The 27,666-nt window shown below is 36.7% G+C and overlaps 1 protein-coding gene across 2 annotated transcripts in view; it reads right to left on the bottom strand.

Moving 5' to 3' along the window:
* The window catches only part of KIAA1328 (KIAA1328 ortholog), a 230,727-nt gene that overhangs the window by 196,522 nt on the left and 6,539 nt on the right, over positions 1-27,666 (bottom strand). For both annotated transcript variants that reach the window (XM_045849863.1, XM_045849864.1), the window contains 3 exons: positions 27,109-27,251; positions 23,825-23,919; positions 6,216-6,331 (listed from right to left, as the gene is read on the bottom strand). In XM_045849863.1, coding sequence (XP_045705819.1) covers positions 6,216-6,331; positions 23,825-23,919; positions 27,109-27,251 — 354 coding nt within the window. The remainder of the gene's footprint in view (positions 1-6,215; positions 6,332-23,824; positions 23,920-27,108; positions 27,252-27,666) is intronic.

The raw sequence follows: 27,666 nt of genomic DNA, 5'->3' as shown, positions 1-27,666 counted from the left end.
TGAATTGAAACCATAATGAGATATCACTTCACACCTGTCAGAATGGCCATTATTAATAAGTCAATAAACGACTGCTGGTGAATATGCAGACAAAAAGGAACCATAGTGCACTGTTGGTGGAAATGCAGACTGGTGCAGCCACTGTGGAAAACTGTATAGAATTTCCTCAAAACACTAAAAATAGAACTGCCTTTTGATTCAGAGATTCCACTGCTGGTAATATACCCTAAGAATCCTATATCACAAATTCAAAAGAACTTATGCACCCCTATGTTCATAGCAGCATTATTTACAACAGCCAAGTGCTAGAAACAGCCTAAGTGCCCATCAGTAAATGAGTGGATCAAAAAACTGTGGTACATTTACACAATGGAATACTACACAGCAGAAAGAAAGAAGGAACTCCTACCTTTTGCAACAGCATGGATGGAACTGGAGAATATTATGCTAAGTGAAATAAGGCAGTCAGTGAAAGACAAGTAGCATATGATCTCACTATAAGAAGAATCTAATGAACAAAATATACTGATGAACAAAATAGAACCAGAGACATGGAAACATGGAGCAGACTGAAAGTGACCAGAGGGGTTGGGGTAGAGGGATAATAGTGGAAAGAAGGGAAAGGCACTAGTTAAAGACCATGTATGAATGACCCACAAACATGGACAACAGTGTGGGAATTGACTGTAGGAACGGGGGTTGGGCTGGGTGCAGGAGGGCAAAGGGGAAAAATTGGAACAACTCTCATAGAATAACAATAAAAAAGTTTAAAAAATAAAAATAAAAATAAATTTTAAAGAAAGAAAACAGACCAGTAGGATTACAATGTGTGCGCATGTGCGCACACACACACATTTCTGTCAATCTGGTTTCTGGGACAGGAAGACCTGGTTTCTTCCCAATGAGCACTCAACAGGCCTATGTAGTACAGAGAGGCTTCCTCTTTCATAAAAATTAGAAGATAAAGCTGAGAACATATAAATTTCACTCTGTTACTCAGCCTTCTAAGCAGTGTAAGCACTTGCATAACCTAATGAAAATCAACCCCCAGTGAAGAAAGGCACAAATATGAGAAACAGAAAAACTGGTCATTTCATCCTTCATTCCTATAAGTCAGAGTAATAAGGAGAACTGCTATCTTTCTTCCAGTACCTACTAAGTACAAGACACTGCTAGGTTCTGTACACACACAATGAAGAGAAAATCACATTTCAGCAGGCCTGCAGAAAAGGCATTATCAGCTATCCACATATGACAGATGAAAAGAGAGACTCCGAGAAGTTCAGTAGCTTTCCCAAGGGCAGAGAGGCAATCAGCCCTAGAACAAAATTTACACTGTAAAGCCCACGGTGCTTTCTTCTCTATCACTTCTCCTGCTGTGCCAGTTCAAATGGCAAAGTTAGCGAACATCAGACTTCACTTTCCTTCTGTAAGCTTTTGATATCATCCTGACCTAAGATATATGTTCTAGAAATACAACTAGCTCAAATATTAATCAACTTTTCTAATGACTACATCCTGTCTCACACTATGCATGCTAACATATTTCAGAATTATTTCTATTGGAACAGTGGACATATTTCTCTTTTGAAGTTTCAGATTTACCTCTCCTTTCAAACTCATTTAGCTATGCAAAAATATACAACGTTCATCAGACTGCTTGACTTTGTAAATGGCATGTTCATTTACATAGTTAAGTTCTCAGAAAATAAGCTTTCTCTGTGCAAAGACTGAAAATTACCAAGAATTTTTAACTTTTAGTAATAATTCTCTTTGCTGTAAGAACAAATCCTTCAAAGGCCTGATCCAAATGCAAACATGTAAAATATCTTCTCTCATATTTTTACTAAGGGACTGGTCTGTGTTTATATAATTGATCGACATATCAAGTTATTAAAACTTTTAAAAAAAGATACCCATAAATTTACTATAATACACCCTTAAAATGCCAAAAATCACAATTCATAACGTTCCTCATACAGAAATAGACATTAAAAAATGATCTGAAATGATCAGATTTCATGTATATTAAAGAGTCTGAATCATTCATGCATGATAGGTATCTGTATTTAAATTATATTGTTTTAAATTATAACCTTGTGTTATGTTTCTAAGTTTTATAGAGTTTCATGTACTGTAAAATCATCTACATTAACCTTTGACAGGTCTGTGCTGGTAAAGGAGATTTATACCTGAGCAACATATTTGGAATAAAAACCTCAGTTGTCATTGTTTTTAGTATCTTCCTTTCTCTCTTTGACAAATTCCACAAATACCACCTACCGTCTGTTGACCAAAAAAAAACCCTAAACTAATTATTATAACTAATTATTAAACTAATTATTATTAAACTAATTATTAATTATGTTAACTAAACCATTTCAATTATTGATAATGGTCTAACATTTACTCCTATCTTCATTCACAATAATCAAAAAGGCTGAAGTCAAATCCCCTCAAACCATGTGAAAATAGGTCTATGTCACATGTCTTAAGTCTGGCTTTACTTACATGCCTCTTCCTTTCCCTTTTAGCTTATATGATAGAGCAGGGGTCTGCAAGCTTTTCTGTAGATGGTTGTATAGTAAATACTGTAGGTTATGGAGGCCACGGGGCCTTTGTTGCAACTACTCAACCTGGAGTTGCAGTGCCAAAGCAGCCATAGACAATACATAAATGAACAGATCTGGCTGGATTTAGCTGGCACCCTACTGGATTAGGCCCACAGCAGCAGTCTGATAACCCCTGGGCTAAGTCATGGGGGAAACAGGAAAAATTGTGTCACTACAATAACCTGGGGTATCTCAATATTTAGCTGGGCAGAAAGAAACCATTCATAGCCATACTGATTTTAAATTCCTTCAGCACTAAATGCAATTAATCTTGACCCAGAGAGTGCTAAATGCAATAGCCCAGCAAAATTAGATTGTACTTTTCCAGATAGCCATATATTTTTATTAAGCATATCACCAGATAAACAAAGCCCTGCTCCACACCAGGCTTTCTAAATTGTTTGCTACCTCCCTCTCTCGCCTTATTTCCGTAACTCACTCGAATTCCACTAGACATAATAATTGTTATTTTATTTTTTTGCTCAGGAAGGTCAAGGTATCACCACCTCCACCCTATGTAAAAAGTGGTTTCTATTCCCCCTACTTCTGCTACCAAACAGAGTAGCAGGCTGACTTCATTCTTAACCTCCTCCTCCCTTGCTGCTTTCTATTGTATCAATTGGACAAGGTAAATTCTCACTCTTCTCAGCCTCTCTTGCAGCTTAGCATAGCCAAGTAATAAAATTCAGGACAATAAATATCTCATGAAAGATTGCTGGGGGAGGGTGGGGGTGGAGAGGGGTACTCTGAGAAAGATTTTATGTTTTTTAAAAAAGTAGAGGGAGTTACAACTGCCAGAATCTCTTCCTCCCCATTTCTTCCTACCTTAATGCAAAAGTGATACCTGGAATGGGAGCCACCATTTTGCATCCCGGAATTTTGCCCTGTTAGAAGAGCTAAGGGAACTGTAGAGGTCCCACGCTGAAAACTGTATGCCAGTGAACCAATGCGAGAAGCCACGTGTCTCCAGAGTTGTCACATGGGGAAAAAACAGAACGCTGTAAAGCAAATTTTTGTTATAGATAAAAGCATTCCTAATCTACCTTTTCTGAAAGAGCTATGGTCCTGAGACACTACTCCTCGTGAGAAGTGGAAAGAGCAAACTGGCTGAGCACAGCCCGTCGTGAACTCTGACTGAACAGCACCCACTGCTTTAACCTAGAGAGGAAAGTAGCAGGAAGAGGGTCTGGCCTGAGGTTGACAACCTGGGCAGTAAAGCCAATGAGGGCAAAGAAGAGAGAAGGCTCAAGAAGAATGTTCAAATGCTAAAGAGATCTAGAAATAAATAATTGAAAAAGTACTGCTTTAGAATTGCGGGGCCAGTAAGCCTTATAATGTTCTTCTCAACCAATCAAGTCTGAGAATTCTGATATTACAATCATGTACTCCTACTTTTTGAAAAATACAAATTTATAAGTCATTTTTATATTTATATTTTATGTTTTTCAAGCTGATTAATTTACCTTTATGCTATTTTTCTAGTACTCAGAAAGGTATAGTTACTCTCAATACATGATCATTTTTTGGCACTTGAAGAACCTTTGAAACAATGAGTAACAATCATGTTAATGGTGATACTGACACCTATAAAGACAAAGGATTTTTCAAGCACACTAGTTTATCTGGCAGATCCATCACCCTAACTTTAGGGACAGTCACTTCTCTTTTTATATCAATGCCACTACAAAAAACACTAAAAAGTAAGTAATGCTACCCAGTCAAAAGAAACTTCAGAAATGATTATTTTAACACACATATCCCTTAAAATACAATTCTTAAGTTATAACGCCAACTTTTATTTTACTTTCTTAAAACTGTATATGAAGGGGGAACCCCCACAAAAATGGAATTATCTTCTGGAGGGTGGGTGCCTTGTAGTACAGGCTTCCCCTGCTAGACATATGTTTAGGAACCCACCTGTATCAGTGTACCAGCTAGCATTGTTCAGAGGCTGTGTCCAGCTTCAGTGAATTTTTTTGAAGACTCGACACATTTGCCCATTTCATGTTGGGTGACTTATGAGCGCACCTGCCCACACAACGCTGAGTGTTCAGCAGTTTTTGACCAAAAACGGCATGACCCCCATACCCCACCCTCTCTGTTCATCTGCTCTTGCCCTGACTTATTTTTTGTTTCCCCAGATGAAAAAATCCTCAAAGAAACATTTTACTGATGTAAAAAGGGTGAAACAAAAAATGACAAACACTAAAAGGCATCAAAATTGATGACTTCAAAAACCATTTTTAGCAATGGAAAAAAGTCTCCATAAGTGTACTGACAGAGAGTACTTAGAATGACTGAAGTTTAAACATGTAAAAATAAGCACACAATTTTTAATAAATAAATTTATTTTGGGGGGCCCCTCATATATGTATATACAAACATATGTGTGTATACACACATATATAGAGATATATGAGTGTGTGTATATATATAGCCATGTACCACTTAACTTGGGGATATATTCGAAGAACTGCTTCATTAGGTGATTTCGTTGTGTGTGAACATCATAGAGTGCACTTACATGAACCTACATGGTACAGCCTACTGCACACCTATGTAACAGGCCTGCATAGCCTGTACAAAACAACACGAGGTTAAACCAAACACATGGGAAAATCGTGCGATCAAGGGACAGAGCGAACACGAGATGTATGAGGCTGCTGTTTGTGTAACATGGCACACTGACAGCAAAACTTCTTTTAAGTAGAAAGAATACACTATAAAATAAAAACAAAAAGTGCAGTACAGCAAATACATTAACCAGTAGTAGTCATTTACTATCATTTCCCAGTACGATGTACTGTACATAATTGTATGTGCTGCACTTTTGTATGACCAGCAGCGCAGTGGTTTCGTCTACACCAGCATCACCACAAACACGGGAGCAACGCATTCCACATTGACACTAAGATGGCTGTGACATCACTAAATGACAGGACTTTTTCAGCCCAATGATAATCTTGTGGGGCCATGTTTGTGTATTAGGTACATCACTAACCAAAACACTATGTGGTGCATGACTGTATGAACACACACTCAAACACACTCACACACTCACACACACACACACACACACATCCCGCCCTAGTTCTAATGCCAAGAGTTTTCTCCTCCATGAGAATAGTTTGGGGGCATCTTGCTGCAGTGTAAAACACTTATCAATTATAACACCTATAAATCACCATAGACTTTTTTAAATGTTTACGATTTCAGAGTAGAATTACTTAGGACTGCCAAAGGTTTAGCTAGAAAGAATACCAAAAACAAAGAGGTTTCAGAGTCAACTGTAGTACTGGACCAGAAGAATTTAATAAAGTTCCAGCACTGCATTTTGGTGCCCAAATTTCCTACCGTCCTTTTTCGTTGACAAATGGGCGCTCCACAGCAGAACAGCGGCCACAGAACAGCTGGGTGGCGAACTGCGCGCAAAGGGGGCAACGGCTCATGCTGCCCAGTGTGGTTCTGCCTGCCTGGAAACGGCAGCCCATGCGGACTTACCCCGTTATAAATCAGAGCAACTATTTCTCTGGCATTTACATTTTCTTCATGAAAGGGTCAAACTTCCTGCATGTTAAAAAACAGAACTTTCAAAAAGGATATCTTCCCTTTCTTTGATGATCAGTTCATTCTGTTCTTCCAGCTGCCTGATCTTCTTCTCAAAAGATTCCTGCTCAGCTTTGAGTCGTTCTTCAGTCACCTCCTTCTCCTCGCTCACTCTGCGAGAGAAAGAAAAGAAAATGCCTGTGAGAATGAAACAGAGCATGTGCCTACGGCTGCAGTTCACCAAAACTAGGTTTCTTCCAGAGGAATGCTTACCTCTTTCAGAGGTTTCTTCAGGGATACTCTACGTATTTTTTCATTTTTTAAGTATATTTTATTATTATGCTATTACAGTTTCCCAATTTTTCCCCTTTGCCCCCCTCCATCTGTACTCCCTTTCCCTGCAGTAATCCCCCCATTAGTTCATGTCCACCTTTTATAAGGCAATCTTTCACACCTTTGCAATAAAATATGGATATGAGTTTAAAGTCAAGAAAGTTATCAGAAGCATCTTAAATATGGAAAGTCCAACATGAGACATAGGTTCCTAATTATAGTGGAGGACAGAAAAATATCTGATTTTTTTAAAAAGATTTTATTTATTTATTTTTAGAGAGGGAAGGGAGGGAGAAAGAGAGAGAAAGAGAAACATCAATGTGCAGTTGCTGGGGGTCATGGCCTACAACCCAGGCATGTGCCCTGACTGGGAATAGAACCTGCAACACTTTGGTTCACAGCCCGCGCTCAATCCACTGAGCTATGCCAGCCAGGTGATTTTTAAAACATTGGGTTTCATTCCTTCATTTGCAAAATAGGCAGTTGAATTATTTTATTTTACATGTTTTTTCATACTTTTTAAAAAAGATTTTATTTATTTATTTTTAGAGAAAGGGGAAGGAAGGGAGAAAGAGAAGAAGAGAAACATCAATGTGTGGCTGCCTCTCATATGCCCCAAACCAGGGACCTGGCCCACAACCCAGACATGTGTCCCAACTGGGAATCGAACTGGTAACCCCCTGGCCTACAGGGCGAAGCTCAATCCATTGAGCTACACCAGCCAGGGTTAGATATTTTTTTATACTTTTACTTAAATACTGTCAATGACATAAACATATAAACCACTGAAACATGTCACTAAATATACACAGGAATTTTACTCTTTCCTTCCGGTACAGATATCCTGCATTCCTCAGTGACATATAAATAAGTAGGCTAGAGTAAAAACACGGCATTAACATACAAATTTTGCACTACATTTATTCTTAGTCCAAAAGACTTTTAAAGTTAAAAAGGCTAACCCCCAATTTTTGATTCTTTAATGTCTAATTCTGAAAAGTATTCCAATTCAATCCTACCAAAAAGCGGTGGTCCTTAACAAGAACAGTAGAGGAATAAAAATAGCTTTAAAAAAACCCACAGAAACAACTAAACAACATTCAAACTTACTTAAAATGAGAACCCTAATTTTCATGCTACTCTGTGCACACGGACGTTGGCCCTGAGTTTCTGTTACTCGTGCTTGTTTCCCCAGAGAGGGTACGGCACAGTTATCCTACAGGCTCGCACAGGGATGTGTGTAAGTGAAATCCACAGGGAATCCAAACCTTCCCCTTGAGCTCCTAAATTTGTTTCTCCCAGAATCCTCTTCTACCAGAACAATTTCTGAATGACATGAACTCCATAGCTTTTCTTTTCTTGCTAGTCTTCTGGTGGAAATACTGAAATCAATGATGTTAATAAAACAGAATAAAAATTAGAATTTTAGAGTGTTCAAGAGTTGATTGCATTTTCTTTGAAATAAGTTGTGTGAAATGCATGGCACACAGCAGTGTTAATAAAATAGGTTTATTTCTTCTTGCTTATCTTGACATTCAAATCATTTTCTCAACCCTATTATTTATGACTAGCACAATATTAGACCGATGAATAGTACCGAGGCCCTTCTTTCTAAGAAGGTAATCCCTAAAACTGATATAATTACAAGGAATCCAGACGACTAGACAAAGAACAAACATACCTATATGCAGGGGATTTATGCTCCTGCCTTGCAGATTGTCAAATTTCCCTTAACATTGCACTAAGCACAGAGGTTATCTCTACAGCCTGCCAGGTCAGAGCACACAGGTGCACCCCAACATTTACTCAGTCCCTTTGTTCAACCCGATAGAGATAGACACAAACTCTATGGCACTGGCGCACAACTGCTTGTACACACATCCCATAATGCCAGAGTCTGTGAGGAGCTTTTCCCAAAACTTAAACTGCTCTATGCAGAAAAATTTACCACTACACTATTTAAACAGGTTTTTTTTTGCGGGGGGGGGGGGGTCTTTTCTGTTATGCTGCTGTGATTAGGCTACCCTTTAGCAATCATTATGCTCTGGAAGGCTATAAAATTAACAAGCTGTGGTAGGTACACAGTGCTACACTTACAGGGCTTCTCTGTGGCCCATTAACATAGTTAATATAAGCAAGTATATTAATACAGCTTTTGAATGCAGAGGACTTGCCAATAAAACCACCTCAAGATTTGATATTCACTATGAAATCTGTCTTCTTGTTTAATTTATGTTCAATAATATTTTCCATGAGGTAGGTGTTAGAGAAAGTATCTGGTATCGTGATCTGCATTTTTCATCAAAGCATTCTCCGACCACAAAGTAGCATAAAAAGACTTAATCCTCTATCTCATTTAAAGTATAGCAATGAGTTAATTAATAAAATGAGAAGCCAAGTACAGAAAAGGGAAATATTTAACTAAAAGGACAGAAAGGTTAAAACCGACAAAAGGATATTCCCAGAGATGGTTTGTTAATTATTTACAAAGAGGACAAGAGCCTATTCATAAAGTAAGATTGTTAGCACTTATTTAATGCCTCCGAGTATTTCTCAAAAGCTTCCACAAAATGTACTGTTATCTAACAAAAACAGAGAATCCATACCCTCATAATTGGGTGGTTGGGCTGAAAATTGTGCTGAAAATACTGAATTTCTTTGAAGTCTTATGGTTTAGCTCAAATATCCCTGAATATTTCATATTTTTCTCCATACAACTATCTTTTCTGTTTCTAAAAGTTTTTCCACACCCATGCATTCTAAATTTTTTAGTAAAACTAATGTTCCAGAAAGAGATTTATTAGGTGGCTCTGCATACCCCTGGTGTTCTTCTAGATACCCTAAGAAAGGGTACTCATACCTAATGCAAAAGACAAGGTCAAGTCAGCAAAACATCTATCCTGAAGAGAATTACAGCTCACCCCGGGGTCAACCCGATAAACAAACGTCTTCCCTTATTTAACATCTTGTATTTGAGAGCTGGATATTCTGGCTGCATTTTATAAATTCTGAATATCAGCTTAGTGGGTAAGACTTGGAGAAGGAAGGAACAGATTTCATTGGACATACAGCAAACAGAAAAGGCCATATTGTTTTCAAGCACAAGTAAGGGGCCCTGGCTGGGTGGCTCATTTGGTTGGAGTGTTGTCCCATACAACATAAGGTTGCAGGTTAAATTCCTGATCAGGGCACATCCCTAGGTTATGGGTTCAATCCTTGGCTGGGGCACATATGTGAGGCAACTGACTGATGTTTTTCCCTCACATTGATGTCTGTCTTGTCTGTCTGTCTCTCTTTCCTTCCTCTCTCTCTAAAATCAACTAACACATCCTTGGGTGAGGATTTTTTAAAATGTAAATACATGGTAAAAAGAATGGCTTTCATCATTAAAAAATATTTCAGTGAAATCATCTTAATATCCTCTTTATAAATTTTAACATTTGGCTATTGTTTAAAATGTACTGTCTAAAGGAACAGAGGTGCTTTAAGAAAGCACAGATAGCAATCGATGTCAAAAGGGCTCTAAGAACTATGGAGTAATAGTGAATGAATGTAGATGTGAAAATCCTCAGCAAAATACTACCAAACAGAATCCAGCAGCATAAAAAAGGATGAAACATCATGACCAAGTGGGATTTATTCCAGAAATGAAAAGTTGGTTTAATACTCAAATATCAATTAATGTATCGATAATACACTATATCAAGAAAATAAAGGACAAAAACCACATGATCATCCAATTGAATGAAGAAGAGTTTGAAAAAAACTCAATGACTCAAAATTTTCAAAAAAACAAATAGGAAGGTAAAATGTTCCTCAACCTGAAAAAGGCCATCTTCGAAAAACCTACATCTAATACTGTATTTAATGTTAAGTCTGAATTCTTTCCTCCTATGATCATGAACAGGACAAGGAGACCTGCTCTCACCACTGCGATTCAACACTGAACTGGAGATTATAGTCAGGGTAAAAAGGTAGGAAAAAAGAAATGAAAGGCATCTAAATTTTAAAGGAAGAAGTAAAATCATCTCTATATCAGAACATGATTTTGGACACAGAAAATCTAAGAAATCCACTAGAAAACTATTACAACTAATGAAAGAGTTCATTAAGGTTTTAGGATACAAGATCAATGTACAAAAATCAATTGTTTATACACTAGCAGTGAACAACCCCCCTAATCCAAATTAAGGAAACATTTGCATTTAAATGCAATTAAATTCAGGTTTGCATGAAGAGAAATAAAATACAAAAGGAATAAATTCAACAGAAGAAGCAATACTTATATACAGAAAATTACAAAACACTGTTGAAAGAAACTAAAGATCTAAGTAGATAGAAAGATGTTCCATGTTCATGACTAGAAGACAGCATTGTAAGGATGGCAGTACTACATTGATCTTCAGATTCGACTCAATCTGTGTCAAAACCTCAACTGGTTTATTTGCAGAAATTGACAAGACTGTCTAATCTGAAAATTCATATGAAAATGAAAGGGACTCAACTGTACCTTGAAAAAGATGAAAGACTCATGTTTTCCAGTTTCAAAGCTTACTAGAAAATGACAGTTATCAGGACAGTGTGGTACTGGCATAAGGACAGACACACAGATCAGCAAAACAAACATAAACACTCACGTTTACAGCAAACTCACTTTACAACCAGGGTACCAAGAAAACCAAAGGGAAAGAATAGTCTTTTCAACTAATGGTGACGAGATAACTTGCTATCTACATGCAAAAATCTAAAACTAAACTCAGTCCCCTCCCTACTTTACCCTATACACAAATATTAACTCCAAATGAATCAAAGACCAAACTTTAAGAGCTAAAACTATAAATTCTTGGAAGAAAACATAGGCATAAATCTTTATGACTTTGGATTAGGCAATGATTTCTTAGATAGGACACCAAAAACACAAGTAATAAAAAAGTAGATAAATTGGACTTCATCACAATTAAATACTTTTGGGCTTCAAATTACACCATCAAGAAAGTAAAAAATAATATGCAGAGTGAGATAAAATTTTGCACACAATTTATTTGATAAGGGACTTATAAGTATAGTACATAAAGAACTCTGAGAACTCAACAATAAAAAGACCAAAAAAAAAAAAAACCCTCATTTGTAAGGACTGAACAGACTTTTCTCCAAAAAAGATATGCAAATACCAACAAGCACATGAAAAGATTCTCAATATCATTAGTCATTAGGAATGTATATCAAAACCACAATTAAATGCCACTTTATACCAAGTAAAATGGTATAATCAAAAAGACAGATAATAAATGTTAGAAAAGCTGTGGAGAAACTGGAACCCTCACATACTGCTGGTGGGAATGTAAAATGGTGCGGACACTCTGGAAGACAGTCAGGCAGCACCTGAGAAGGTTAAACATAGAGTTACTATATGACTCAGCAATTCCATTCCTAGGAATATACCCAAGAAATTAAAATATCCACATAAAAACTTGTGAAAATGCATAATCTGAATCTAATCAAGAGAAAGCACCAGATAAATCCATATCCAGGTGGATAAATCCAGCATATTAAGGAACATTCTACAAAATATCTGACTAGTGTCAAGGTTATAAAAGAATGAAAAACTATCACAGATTATAAAAGACTAAGAAGTGACAACTAAACACAATGACTGAACTGGATTTTGAATCAGAAAAAAATGATATTAGTGAGATGACACTGGTGAAATGGGAATAAAGTCTATAGTTAGGTAATAGCATTGCACCACTGTTAATTTCTTAATTTTGATAATTGTACTATGGTTATGCAAAATGTTAACAGTATGGAAAGCTGAGTGAAGGGTACATGAAAATTCTAACTTTGTAAATTTTCGGATTCTAAAATTATTTCAAAGTAAAATGTTAAAAAAAAAAAAAACTCCACCCAAACATAAATAGCATGCGTATAAGAAGGTAGGAGTAGAGAGGAGGGGAATGTCAAAGTGATTTTACTTGTATCTGTGATTTTATCTTTTGAATAAGATGATAGTTTTAATATTTGTATAAATACAAGTACACCAAAATTAGGGGGCGGATATGCTATAGAATGAATAAAGATGTAATTTTTCTGGCCTCTGGTAGAGCTAGTATAATAATGAATAATTGAATATTGATAATATTGAATAAAATGTAATTCAGTATTATCCAGTTCCCTTTATTATATCTTGAATTAATCGATTACTTTAAAAACTACCAGAAAAAAATTTGGCATAACATAAAATGGCAAAAAGTTATTATGTCTTCCACAAATACTTTGCAAAAGTAGATTACCATGTAGTAAATGATCAATAATTGTTTTTCAAGTAAAACCTGATAATATGATAAGAATAAACACTTTCAGTTATAAAGCACTAACTTGAGAATACTCAAGTCTGAAATGTCAAACGTTCCAATTTTGAGATAGCAACCTATATAAGTAGTTTTATGAAAATTTCTGGTAAACTCAGCTCTTAACTCTTCCTTTAGGTCAATGAGTCTTCCTTTCTCTTATTGATTTCAGGTTTAAGAAATCTGAATCCGTAACAATAAGTATTTAAAAAATAAACTATGAAAGAGACTAATAATCACACAGAAAGGCCAAGGCTAAAAAAACAAATAAAGACAGACAGAAAGCTGCCTGAGAAATGAATAAAAAGCTATAGTGTATACAAGGTCTGTCCAGAAAAAGTCCAGCCATTGTTAATATGAGAATGGTCTGCACAACATCCCATAACCTGGCAGTCCAGGACAGTGGACTAGAACATACATGCATGAACAATGACAACTTCACTGTACTAGTCAGTGGGGGTGGTAGACTTTGATGAGTAAGCATGTGTACTGTGTGGCTGTTGCATTCAAAACGAACAGGTAGAGCCATGAAGCTGCATCAAATTTTGCATTCAGCTTGAACAATCCTCCATGGAAACTATTCAGATGATTCAGAAGGCCCCAGCTGTGGGCAACCGCTGACTGGCAGCTTCATCATGACAATGTGCCCACTTAATGTATCACATCTCATGCAGAGTGTTTGGGTGAAATATCAAAATCACCCAGGTTACTCAGCCCCCCTACAACCCAGATTTGGTGCCCTACAACTTCTGGCTTTTCCCAAAACTAAAATCACCTTTGAAGGAAAGAGATTTCAGACTGTTGATGAGATTCAAGAAAATACCACAGGGCAGCTGCTAGTGACTGCAAGAACTGTGTGAGGTGCCAAGGTGTCTACTTTGAAGGGGAATGAGGTGTCATTGTCCTATGTGCAAATGTGCAATGTTTCTTATATCTTGTATCTTCTTCAATAAATGTCTATTTTTCATATTACATGGTTGGATACCTTCTAGACAGATCTTGTACTTGTATATCACATGTATCTACAGTTGTGGTCTTTCAACTTTTCAGAATCAAAATATGGCCCACGCATGACTCTAAGGAGGTCCAGCAGAATAATTCTGAGGAGATCTAGCAAGGTCGAGGAGACTGTTCACACCCATAGAGCACTGTACATATTTCTAGAGGCCATGCAGAAAGGGAAGAAAATGCTATACAGAAATTTAGAAAGTAATACCTGCCCAGAACCAAGAGAAAGATTATTGAGTACATATTAGTCACTCAAAAAATATTCTTTGAATTATAGAGCTAAGAACAGACAATCTGAAAATAAATTTTGGCATACTAAGTATTCCACAGTGTCGAGATAAACTGAAGTTCAAAGAATGCTTTGCACCTAAAACAGATGAAAAATTCCTTATTTTTTCTTGAAATGTTCTATATAATCAATCATAAATACCATTCATACTAAAAAATTCCACAAGGCTTCAAATGGGAAGACAAAAAATGAAGTCACTGAAAAATTAAAGTCTTAATATTTTATTGTACTGAGATGTATATTCAATTATGACAAAAAAAGTTATGATTGGTTTACAAAACTAAAAGACCAGAATAAACATATAATAATGATCCACCCATTTTACTATGGGAGACTAATGGTGTTACACTTTCTATTTTTCTTCTGAGGAATGTCAAGTAGTACCAGCAAACTGTCCTTTGGGAAAGATCAGTATCTGAGCCTAAAAAAGAACCCTGTCTTCAAATGAGTTAGTGTACAAGTATTCACTGGGGAACCATGCATTCTTTGACAGTGTGGGCACAGGACAAGAAATAGTAGAGAATTTTTTAGAATTCTTTGAATATGGCTCATATTCATCAAAAAAGATGCAATGTGGCCAAGATTATTTTAAAACTTTTTTCTTTTAAAAACTAAGCTGTAGTACAGTTTGTTTATTAGTTGATGGCAGCAATTTTCAAACTTTTTCATCTCAAGGCACACATAAACTAATTACTAAACTTCTGTGGCACACCGGAAATACATTTTATTTTTTTGCCGATCTGAGAATAAATGTGTATAATCTTGATTCATTCACACCAGACAGCTATTGCCATGTTGGCTGTTGTCATTTTTTAAAATTTGATAATCTATAGAAAAGAGGTTAGTGCCCCTGACCAAATAGCCAGATATTGGAAACCGCTGCTCTATGGTATTCTCCCCCACCTTAAAAAGTGTCAGTTAAAAAAAAAATGCAAATGCATGCATAAGGAAGTTATCATCTTTCAGCACAAACTACAATATTTTGCAAAGCCAATCATTTTTCAAGTCCCCGTAAATGACACTGTTTTTCCCATCTATGCAAACAATGCATTAATTTTACTGTAAAGACTTTCTGAGGTCATTTAATTCAGCAATCTTGAACAAAAAGAAATCTCTCTAGCCTTATACCTCTGAAAAAGATCAATCAATATTTCACCTATCCTTCTGCAAATGTAAATCAAATACTAGACACCTCAGCAAAATGCCCTCGTTTACTCAAAATCCATGTATTAGGTCATCTCTTCCACTCTCTTCCACTAACTAAATAATTCAAAAATCTCTGGTATCTATTCTCCATTAGCCTATTAATTTGTATGTGTATTCCATTATTTTATTAGTGTGCTTATCACAGGTAAAAAAGTTCTCTGATCATATATGGATTATTAAGGAGGCATCTGCACATTATTAAAAGTCATATTAGGTTTTTTAAATTAAATATATATATTTGGTTTCTAGCCAAATAGCACAGTACTGCTTGCTCATGTCCAGGTTAAATTTACCTATGAACCATACATATTCTTTTAATATGCTATGCCTAACCAGTAAGCCTTTCTCTAAAATGAATTTCTAATTTGGTTTTATTCTTAGTCATATAATAACCTGCCCTTGTCACTACTGTCTTATATACTGTTTAATGAATTCATGTCTCCAACCTATTATGCCAATTCTGAATCTTATTTATATCTTCTAATATTTACTTTAGTTCAGAAACATCAATAATTCCTATATGCATCTTTCTGATACCTTCATACATAGTACCAATAAAGATACTGACTGAAAAGGACCTCAGGGCTAGATTCTCAATGGGTCCCTCCAAGACTGGCTTAACTGTATTGAATTTTCTCTATTTTTTCTGTTTTCAATTGTATTGATTTTCTTGCTCCTCTGTTATTTCTGTTCTTCTGTTGCTCTGGATTTACTTTGTTCTTTTTTGTGTTTCTTAGGAGAGCATTCTTTAATGCTCTCCTGAGCAGTTAGTGCTATAAACTTCTCTCTCATTACTGTTCCAGTGTAAGTTGGTCTTGGAGTTCAGACATGCCCAGTTTTCCCATTGACACTGTTAAAGTTAATGTCATGTTTTCATTTTAAAACGGCCTCATTTTAACCACTTAAAAAAAAGTTAATGCTTTGGTAAGAATGCTTTTTACCTCAAAAGCACTGTTAAAAAGAAGTTACAGTTTTTACTTTGCTTTCATTGTGCATGTCAGTTTTGGGTACTAAGTGCGCTGTGACCTCTCCCGTAAGATAATGTTGGTGAATCTTCACAACAGCTGAAATTCTTTTAAGTAGGCTAAACTTGAATATGTCACAGGAATACAAAAAGATTTTTCAGTTTTCTGACACTTTCCCCATTGGGTTTTACCTTCATCACAAATGAAGCAACCTTCAATTTTCATACCTAATTTTTTCTGAAAAGACATGAATGAAGACAACTTTTAAAACTTCAGCCTCCTAGTATTCTTCTGTTAATAATTTTTCATTATTCTCTATTTATTCAAAAGTTTGTTAGTTTAAAAAGCCATGTAGCGGGCAAAGTAAGCAGAACACAAAGAAAGCAGAGTTTTTGTCCTATTTTACATGATGTGATTTGGAAAGCAAAGTATTTAAATATAAAACAATGTGTTCATGAAAAGGAAATACATCTAAATGTCCTTTAGTCAAAGAGAAAACCTTTTTCTCTTCTAAAATGAAAGTTAAACTTTTATTTCCTCTTTGTCATCTTCATTTTCCACTTTTCTTTTTCTTCCTGAACAAGTCCTAAAACCATGACAGGGCAGAGCTGCCATCAGCGTGAGATCAAGAGGGCATGTGACCAGGTCTGTCCAGTGGGACGGCAGCGACCAAGCAGGTTGAGAAGGGAATCAACAGGTGGGGATATCTGGCACAGGTGTCACGATGAGAAGAGTATCCATCCACGTGGAAGAGGATGGGTATCAGTTCCTTGAGCATTGGGTGTGGGTATCCTTGCAAAGGTTGTGGGAGTGAGCCGGCATGGAGATTCAGAGCTCAAGTATAGGAGACCATTCTGCGTGGCATAAGCCCAGCTCCCACTTGGAAAGGCCAGTGGAAAGTGAGGTCCGATGCACAGGGCCCACGCACACGGATAGGTTCTCCCGTGGGGAATCAGGCCTGCATTGTACCTAGACTGCTATGAGACTTGCTTTTGCTAAAACTCCCTCACTCTGAATTGAGGCAGCAAGTGCTTACTATAACTTCCTAAAGTCTGTGCTAAACCTCCCAAGTATGGAGTGTGACTGGTTCAACCACTTTTCCCCTTGGTCTCCAACACCCTTCTATTTGAAGTAATTAGCAACATTCTTTCATTGTTTTCTGTAAAAGGTAACCACCTAAAGCAAACCTGTGCATAGTAAATGAGGACTGTCCTCAATGTAATGTGCCCAGAGAAGCAATAAAAGCCTATCAAGGCAAGGGTGGGAGTGCTCTCCTCTTGAGAGGGCGGCTGAGGCACTCCAAGGTGCTCTCCCCTTGAGAGAGTGGCCGCGCTGTCTCTTTTCCTCCACGGGACTCGGTAGTCCGTGTGAATTTGTCTTGTCTCATCCATAAAGCTGTGGACCCCAAGACCCGGGGTCCGTGTCACCCAAGTACAGTGAGGAGGGCTCTATGCAAGGGTTGGGAGCAAGCGCTGGTGTAGAGGAGCCAGCAAAGAGTGAACAAGGCAATCACACAAAGGGCTAACCTGAAGCCCGTCATGAGAGCCCCAAGAGGACAAAGAGGACGTAAACTCAAGAGGCAACCCTGTGTGAGTATCAGAGCCCAGGCAAAGGGAAAAGGGTTATCCTCAAGAAGGCACAGGCTGGTAGAATGTTAGAGCCTAAGGTGAGTGAGGAGGGAATCAACATAAAGGAGAGGACCAATATGTGGAGCCCAGAAGCAGAGAAAGGTAAGAAGGACATACTGCAAAGAGTAGCCTGGTGTGGGGTGTCAAAGCTAAGCAGAGGAAAGAGGGCCACCGGACATTAACAGTCAGAAGCAGAGTGCAGGGAGAAGAGCATTTGGGCAGAGTATGGCCTGGACTGCTGTGCTGGAGAGCAGGGGGAAGAGAACAGTCGTGGTGTGGGGGACCGAAACGGAGAGTCAGAGTTCTAGCAGGAGAAGGAAGGCTTTCATGCAGGACACGGAGCAGCAGTAGTGGCGGGGGGTGGGGGTGGGGGGGGGGAGGGGGATTAGTTACATGCAGGATGATTACATAGAAATGCAAATATATTAAAGATAATATAAACCAACTTTCTCAGTGTCACCCAGGAGAGTTACAATTATAAACGTTTTTTTAAACACTCATGAACATTCACCAAAATCAACCTTATTTTAGGCCATAAAACAAACCTCCAAAAAATGTAAAAGCTGTTCTCTGAATATTATAGAACCAAACTAGAAATCAATAACAGGAAGACAAGCGGAATATCTCCAAACACTTGGAAATTGTACAAGAAAGTTCTAGATAAATAATATATGGGTCATAGAGAAAGTCTCAAAGGAAATTTTAAAAAATACACAGAACTGAATGAAAATGAAAATACAACAAGTCAAATATGTGGGAAGCACTGAAAACAGTAATGAGAAAAGTTTACAGCACTAAACGCTCACGTGCAAAGAGGGATGGTCTCTAAGTTCCACTTTAAGAAATCAGAAAAAGAACAAAATAAATCCAAAGCAACAGAAGGAAATAAGAGAGATAAGAGCAAAAATCAATAAAATTGAAAACAGAAGAAATAAGGAAAAATCAATAAAAAGCTAGTTCTGTGAAAAATCAATACAATTGATAAACCTAACAAAACTGACAAAAATAAAAAAGAGAAGGTACAAATCAATAATATAATGAGGCACTATAGATCCTGTAGTCATTAATAAGATAATAAGAGAATACCATGAAAAACTTTACATTCATAAATCTGACAACTCAGAAAAAATGGAAAATTCTCAAAAACTACAAACTACCAAAGCTCAATCAAGACAAAATAGACAACTTGAATAATCTTATAACTATTTAAAAAATTGAATTGGTAATTAAAAACTTCTTTAAAAGGAATCTCCAGGCCCATATTATTTCACTGGAGAAATCTATTAACTATTTAGAGAAGAATTAACCAATTTTATACAATTCCTTCTAGAAAACAGAAAAGAGAACACTTCCTAACTCATTTTATAAGGCTAGTATTATCAGGCTAATAAAACCTTAATAAGGAAGGAAGGAAGGAAGGAAGGAAGGCTACAGCCCAGTGACTCTCATGAACTTTGGTGTGAAAATACCAAACAAAAGAAGATGAAATTCAAAATTAGGAATGTATAAAATCAGTGACAAGAACTAAGATTTATTACAGGTAGGAAAGGCAGGTTCAACATTCAAAAACCAATTAATATAATCTATCATATCAACAGCTAAAGAAGAAAATTCATATAATCATATTAAGGGACAAAAAGTGTTTGACAAAATCTAGCATACAATCATAACAAAAATGCTTATAAAACCAGGAATATAAGGAAACTTTCTCAACTTTATGAATGGAGCATCTATAAAAAATCTATAGCTAATATCATACTCAATGAAGACAGACTGAATGCTTTCCACATAAAATCAAGAACATAGTAAGGACATCATCTCTTATCACTCCTATTCACATAGCACTGGAAGTCCTAGCCAGCATCACAAGGCAAGAAAAAATAAAATAAAAAATACATATATTAGAAAAAAAGTAATAAAACTGTCCCTATTTGCAAATGACATGACTGTCATGGTCCCAAAGAGTCAACAGTAAAACTCCTAGAACTAATATGTGAGTTCATGAAGGAGGCAGGAATCAAGATAAACACACAAAATTCAAACATATTTCAACAACAAACATGAAACACCCAATGTGAAAACGAAACTTAAAACACAATACCACTTATAATTGTTCCCCAAACAATTAAATACTTATCTATAAATATGAGAAAAAATGTATGGGATCTGTATTCTGAAAATTATAAAACACCGTTGAAAGAAATCAAAGAACTAAATAAATGGACAGACACACCATGCACATGGATCGGAAGACTCAATACAGTAAAGATGTCAATTCCTCCCAAAATTGATCTATATTTTTAATGTAGTACCTATTAAAATGCCAGCAGAGGGGTGTTGTTTTTTTCTGAGAACTGACAATCTTATTCTAAAATTCTATAATAAGTCCCATGACTTGTCTCCAAGAGACCCACCTCAAATCAAAAGATACACACAGAATAAAGTAAAGGGATGGAAAAAGATATTTCATGCAAAGGGGAAAAAAGCTGGGGTAGCAGTACTTAATATCCAACAAAACAGACTTTAAAACCAAGGCTATGGTAACAGACAAAGAAGGACACTACATAATGATAAAGGGAACAAGCCAAGAAGAGGATGTAACCCCAGGAAACACTCATGCACCCAACACAGGAGCACCTAAATATGTACAGCAAATCATGATGGACATAAAGGGAGCGATCGACAGAAATACAGTCACAGGGATTGTGACACCCCACTGACTTCGATGGACAGATCTTCCAGACTGAAAATCAACAAGGAGACAGCAGCTTTAAATAATACACTACATAAATGGATTTAATTGATATATTCAGAGCATTTTACCCCCAAAAAGCAGAACATACATATTTTTCAAGTGCATATGAAACATTTTCTAGGATAGATCATATGCTGGGACAAAAAAACAAGTCTCAATGAATTTAATAAGATTGAAATCATATCAAGCATCTTCTCTGACCACAATGTTATGAAACTAGAAATCAATCACAAGAGGAACACTGAAAAATAACAAAGACATGGAAGCTAAATAACATGTTATTAAACAACGAATGAATTGATAATAAGATCAAGGAAGAAATCAAAAGATACCCTGAAACAAATGAAAATAAGAACAAAACAACCACAAAATCTGTGGGACGCAGGGAAAGTACTCCTAAAAGGAAAATTCATAGCAATACAGGCCTATCTCAGAAAACAAGAAAAAGCTCAAATAAACAATCTAACTTTACACTTAAAGGAAGGTGAAAAAAGGACAACAAGCAAAGCCAAAAGTGAGTAGAAGGAAGGAAATAATTAAGAGCAGAGCAGAAATAAATAAAATAGAGTCTAAAAAAAATACAAAAGGTCAACGAATCCAAGAGTTGGTTCTTTGAAAAGATAAACAAGATTGACAAACCTTTAACCAGACTCACCAAGAAAAAAAAGAGAGGACCCAAATAAATAAAATCAGAAATGAAAGAAAGACAAAGGATTATATAAAAATCTTACTAACAACTACATGCCAACAAATTGGACAACAGGAGAAAGTCTTTAGGTACTAAGACTACACAAGAGTTCTTAGACTTGATAATCAAAGCACAATGTATAAGATGAAAAACTGATAAACTGAACCTAGTTAAAATTAAAAACTTTTGCTCTATGAAAGACTCTGCAAAGGGGATAAAAAGGCAAGCTACAGATTAGTAAAAAGTATTTGCAAATTATATATGTATCCAATAAAATATCTGTATATAAAACATAAAGAACTCTCAAAAGTCATCAATCAATAAAATCAAACATTTCAATAGGAAATGGGCAAAAAAGATGAACAGCCATTTCACTGAGGAAGATACTGATGGCAGATAAGCATGTGAAACGTCATCTAACATCACTGGCCACTGTAGAAATGCCAATTAAAATCACAACGCAGTAACACTAAACATCTGTCAGAACGGCTAAAATAAATAACAATGACAACAAACGTTAGCAAAACTGCAGAGCACCTACATTGTTCTTGAATTACTGTGAGAATGCAAAGTGATAAACCACTTTCAAAAATAGTTCAGCAATTTCTTAATGCAACTGAGCATGCATTTATGACACCATATTCCAAGGAAATGACAAGGTTATGTTCACACAAAAACCTATATATATGTTCATAGCAGTTTCATTTGTAACAGTCAAAAACTGGAAACAATCAAAATAACCTTCAACAGGTGAATGGTTAAATAAACCATGGTACATTCTTTGTGCGGAACCCTATTCAGCAATAAAAGGAACAAACTATTGATACACACAACAACTCTGAAAGATCTAAAAAGAATTACACTGAGTTGCGAGGGGAGGGGGAGTCAATCTCAAAAGGCTGCACCAGGTATGATCCCATTTACAGACCATTCTTGAGATGACGAAATTAGAGGGATGAAGAGCAGAGTGGTGGCTGCCAGGGAGCAGGGAGGGGTAGGAAGGGAAGTGGTTACATCTATAAAAGGGCAGGATGGGTGTCCTTGGGACAGACCTGTTTTGTGTCTGACTGTGTGATGGCACACAGATCTACACGGGTGACAAAACTGCACAGAATTAATTATACACACAAATGAGTACATGTAAAATCTACAGGAGGTTGATGAATTTCATCAAATGCCCATTTCCGGATTGTGATGCTGTACTGTATAGTTAATCAAAATACTCCCAGTTGTGAAAACTGGGTAAAGGGGCATGGGTTCTCCCTCTCCATTAGTTCTTGCAGGTAAACCTCAAAATATTAAAAAAAAAATTAAAATGTCTCTTAGTCTGATACTAATAAAAATAAATACTGAAATACATAATAAACAAAAATAAATAGGGCAGAAGGGACAGCTCATCTTTAAACAATAATTCCAGTTAATAAATGCAAAATAAACAGGGGGACTACAAAGTCACCATTAGGACATCACAGCCACACAGCTGTCCCAGACAAGTTCCTTTGACGGACGCAATGCTTATAATAGTGGGTAAGAGTCCAGGAAAAACAACAGTGTATTTGAACAGTCTCCATGAACCTCCTTAAGATATTCATAAATCACACAGAAAAATACAACTTTTCAGGAGAAAAACCTCATACTCTCTACACTGACCAAGTTATCATACTTAAAACCACCAGTAACAACATTTCAACATCACCCCCCCAATATAACGCATCATAATGCAACATTGTTATCACACGCACCCTGAAAAACCCAAATTGAAAGAAATACTGCAAAAAAGCTGACCACTTTCTTCAAAAGTGTCACAGCCATGGAAGGCAAGGCAAGGCTAAGGAACTGCCACCCACGGGAGGAGACTAAGGAAACAGAGAGACTGAGTACAAACCCTGGAACAGAAAAATGTATTAGTGAAAAAACTGGTGAAATCTGAACACTCTGTAGTTAATGAGTACTACATTATACCAATGCTAATTTCTGACAATTGCACTATGGTTATTCAGGGTGATAATTCAGAGGAAGTTATGTGAAAGGTATGAGAACGCTCCATACCAATTTTTAAGAGCTCTATTGAGATATATTTACATATAATAACGTTCAACCATTAGAGGGTATAATGCAATGGCTTTTAGTATATTTAGAGTTCTGTAAACATCACCATAATATAATTTTAGAACATTTTCATCCTCCCAAAAAGAAACCTTATACTCATTAGCAGTCACTACCTGTTCCTTATTCCCCCAATATTTTTGCAATTTTTCTATAAGCCTAAAATTATTTCAAAATAATACAAAAAAGTAATAATTATATTGCATTAAATTAAAACATAAATATAAGTTTTGACACTATATGACATATAATCAAGAGAGGAAAATGAAACTCATGTGTTTTCAAGTTCTTTAATTTTCTCTCTTATATCATAATGCATTTCATGTAAGGCTTTGTCTCACCTGGCTAGTTCTTTAATTAAATTTGCAATGCGTCTTTTGTCTTCAAGACATAAATCCTTCAATGATGCACTCTTTACTCCTCCCTTGCAGAAATTCTAAAACAGAAAAAAAACTTTTGGTTAACTTTTGCTAAAAACAATTTTTAAGACTCTGCAAGAAATTTCTTAAAATAAGCACAGGAGGTGAAATTTCTTAAATATCTTTTACCTTGTGGAAACACTATTAGCCTGTTTCATTTAAAACTTACTGTGAACTCAGCACAGGGTAAGGAACTGTCTGCCCACTGGGGACAGCATGAAATTTCCACAGAAAGCAGACAGAAAGAACTCAAAGGCAGGAATGACTGTGCTTAAACACTAGGGAATATATAAAGGAAAAAAAATCTTTACCTTGGTGAATGTCACAGAAAGAAACACATAATGAAAGACAGTGAGGACCTTTCTTCCACTGTAGCCCCACTTACAAGTAAACTAAGGTTGGCAGCAGACGCATCTGTTTCAGCCTCTCCAGTTCACTCCAAAGGGCACTAGACCAAAGAGCAGTAATAACAGCTAACGCATATCTAAGGCTCACTGCATGCTACGAATATTCTGAGTACTTTACCCTTACTAATCCATCTCATTTTCCCAACAATGCCAACAGGTAGGTATTATTCTTATTTTAAAGTGAGGATACATATCTTGTCTGGGTTTATAGCAGTTAGGAAGCAGGACCAAGACTGGGTTCCAGAGTCTGTGCTTTAACCACTGCACTATCCTGTCTCCTGTCCTTGAGGACTTACACTGTTGAATAGTCTTTAAATTACAGGTGAAGTGGGAAAATATCCTTTGAAAATAGGCTGTGATAAATTAAAAATGTATACTATAATCCCCAAAGCCAGTGAAATAGCCCAACAAAACGTATAGCTAACAAGCTAATAGAATCATTAAAAAAGTATGGACTTAATCCAAAAGGTTACAGTTGAATATATAACAAATTTATTAAAAAAATTTCAGCCCTAGCTAGGTAGCTCAGTTGGTTAGAGTGTCACCCTGATACATCAAGGTCGTGGGTTTGGTCCCCAGTCAGGGCACATACAAGAGGCAACTGATGACTGCATTAATAAGTGGAAGAACATCAGATGCTTCTCTCTCTCTCCCCCCCTTCCCCTCTCTCTCTAAAAATCAATAAATAAAAATTTTTTTAAAATTTAAAAATGTCAAATTTTGATTAGAACTTGCAAATTCAACTATTCACATCCCAGTGTGAAGAGAGTACATGGGGGATACACGTAACACAAGTAAACTTACAGTTAAATCCTGCAGCCTACTCAATGTAATCATTAGTAACCAACTAGATAGTGGAAATGCCCTCGAGAACATAGATCAGGGATTGAGAACTTTTTCTATAAATGGTTCACCAGTAAATGTTCCTGGTTTTGTGGCCATATAGTCTCTGTAGCAAATCTACTACTGAACATAAGAGTCATAAATATTAAAAGAATAAGTGTGGTTATATTCCAATAAAACTTTATTTATAAGAGGTGGCAAGCAGATCTGGCCTGCAGGTCACAAGATTGCTAAATCATGACTCAAACTTTGCTTGGGAAGTCAAAACATAACAAAAAGTGAAATAAGCCACTCACTACATGTGTCAAAGGAATGTGGAGGTGCTATTGCTCAGACAAAAATGAAGGAGAGATCAATGATTGGGCCAGAAAAAGGAAGGATCTTTAGGATATTATTTCCAAGTGAAGGAAATAATTAATAATAATAATAATGCAGGCTAATTTCCTTTCAATGAAAATATCTTTCTTACATTTAAGGGTTTATTCATCATCAACCAAAAAATTCAAATGAACAAAAATCACAAAAGACATCTAATATAAAAAAGAGTTGTGAGTTTTACTAACTCCACACAGACCAGAATGTAGGCCTTCATTTTTTTTTAAGATTTTATTTTTAGAGAGAGGGGAAGGGAGAAAGAGAGAGAGAGAAACATGGATGTGAGATGAGAGAGAAACATTGATCAGATACCTCTTGCCCAAGGCCCCGCCCTGACAGGGGAGAGAACCTGCAACCCAGGCAAGTGCCCTGACCAGGAACCTTTCACTTTGCAGTACAGCACCCAACCGAGCCACAACGGTGAGAGCCAGAATGCAGGTCTTTGAGACATACCAAGATAATGAATTTTCTTAGCCAAGTCTTAAAGCTCAGATATTTTGAAGCTAAACACTTTATATTCATACTACGCATCATCAAAGCACCCTAGAATCCTCCGTATTTGCATCTTTTCAGAATGCTTATAGATCATCTAATGTTCTTTCAATGACTCTTCTACCCAAGCAAACGGTATCAGTTATTGGTCATGTGGACCCTGAGAAAGAAGATACTCTACTAAGAAGGGATCATAATGGCTTCACTGGGTTTAAATTAAAAATCAAAAAACAAACACACACACAGAAAAAACAGAGCCTAAAAGTAATAGAGGCCTCTCACACAAACCACACTTCAGGGAGAAGCCTACATTAAGCTGCCTGTCTCCTGCACTGAATTGCTTCCCAGCACTGTGTTTCTGTCATCCTGAGCCATCCCTTATACAAAGAGGAGTTCCTGGAATTCTGTTTCAACCAATAGGGCTGAGGCTTTGCCATCAATATCTCCACCAACCAATCAGAACAACTCCATTCTGACCAATCAGGACATTGCTTTTTGGGCCAATAAAACTGCAACAATTTGGAGTCCTCAATTGCATGAGGACAGGCCAATCAGAACTTTGGGCAGAGACTTCTATCTTTTTAAGTCAGCTCCCCATTGGCTGTAGGAACACCCTTTCCTTTTCCATGGAAGAGGGAGGTTGAATTTTCCCAGCTGGAAATGAAACTCTAAAGATGGGCGACCAGAGGAGTGGAGTGGAGGTGGCTGGCTCAGAGGCAGACCTGTGCAGAGGCAGACTGACACAAGACAAGGGACCTAAGCAGGTGGCAAATACCAGAGCAGAGCTGACAAACCCCAGAGGGCTTCACCCCAGGGCCTCTTCACAACCACGCTGCTTTTAACTGAGCTATAACATTACTGAGCTGCTCCACAGCCTCACTGTTTTCACAGCCAGGCTGTATCACAACTGAGCTGTTTTGCACTGAATAAAGTTTCTGTCTTCACCAGACTCCAAATTGGGAATTCTTGTTGGCACTGAATTGGCACCAATGACCATCAATGGACAGTTAGCAAAGAAAAATCAGTTACTGGTCAGTATTCATAAAAAACTGAAGAATAACAAAAAAAACAAATAAGAAATTACTGTACCTGTTCATTTATGGAATCTCCTGCACCTTTTAAAGAATCCATGGAGACCGAATCAGCAGCCACCCTGGAAGTCTTGAATTTAACATTAGCTTTTGGGCTCATCAACTTGTGTCTTGATCTGATATTTCCTTCTGCAGAAATTCCTAAGGATTTGTATCACATTAGACTTTAAAATTATATTTTCTCATACTCTTCAGCCCTCCCCCCATCAACCTCTCTGTTGATATCCTCTGCTTTATAGGACCTGATAGGGAAAACACTCGCTTCATTTTAAAGCTCTCTGAATAAATAATGAATCATGAAAAGATTGTTTTGAATACATTAAAGATTCAACTGCAATATTTTTAAAAGGTGCTGGCACATTCATAAGTCATATTAAAGCCAGTAAGTTACAACATGCCACACATACCTTAACTTAGGGGAAATTAAAGGTCTGATTTGTCACATAATTGGGGTACTTTTGATAGTTCAGTAAACTTTAGAGTCTACTGCATAAACTCTGTATCAAGAAGTTTTCATGTTTTTCTTTGAAATATTAAATTTAAGCTATTACTTATA

This window comes from Phyllostomus hastatus, unplaced genomic scaffold (assembly GCF_019186645.2).
Source record: "Phyllostomus hastatus isolate PE091 unplaced genomic scaffold, TTU_PhHast_1.1 phas_contig_80, whole genome shotgun sequence".
NCBI lineage: Eukaryota > Metazoa > Chordata > Mammalia > Chiroptera > Phyllostomidae > Phyllostomus > Phyllostomus hastatus.
The sequence above is the reverse complement of the archived record's forward strand: the minus strand, read 5'-3'. Positions and strand labels throughout refer to the sequence as shown.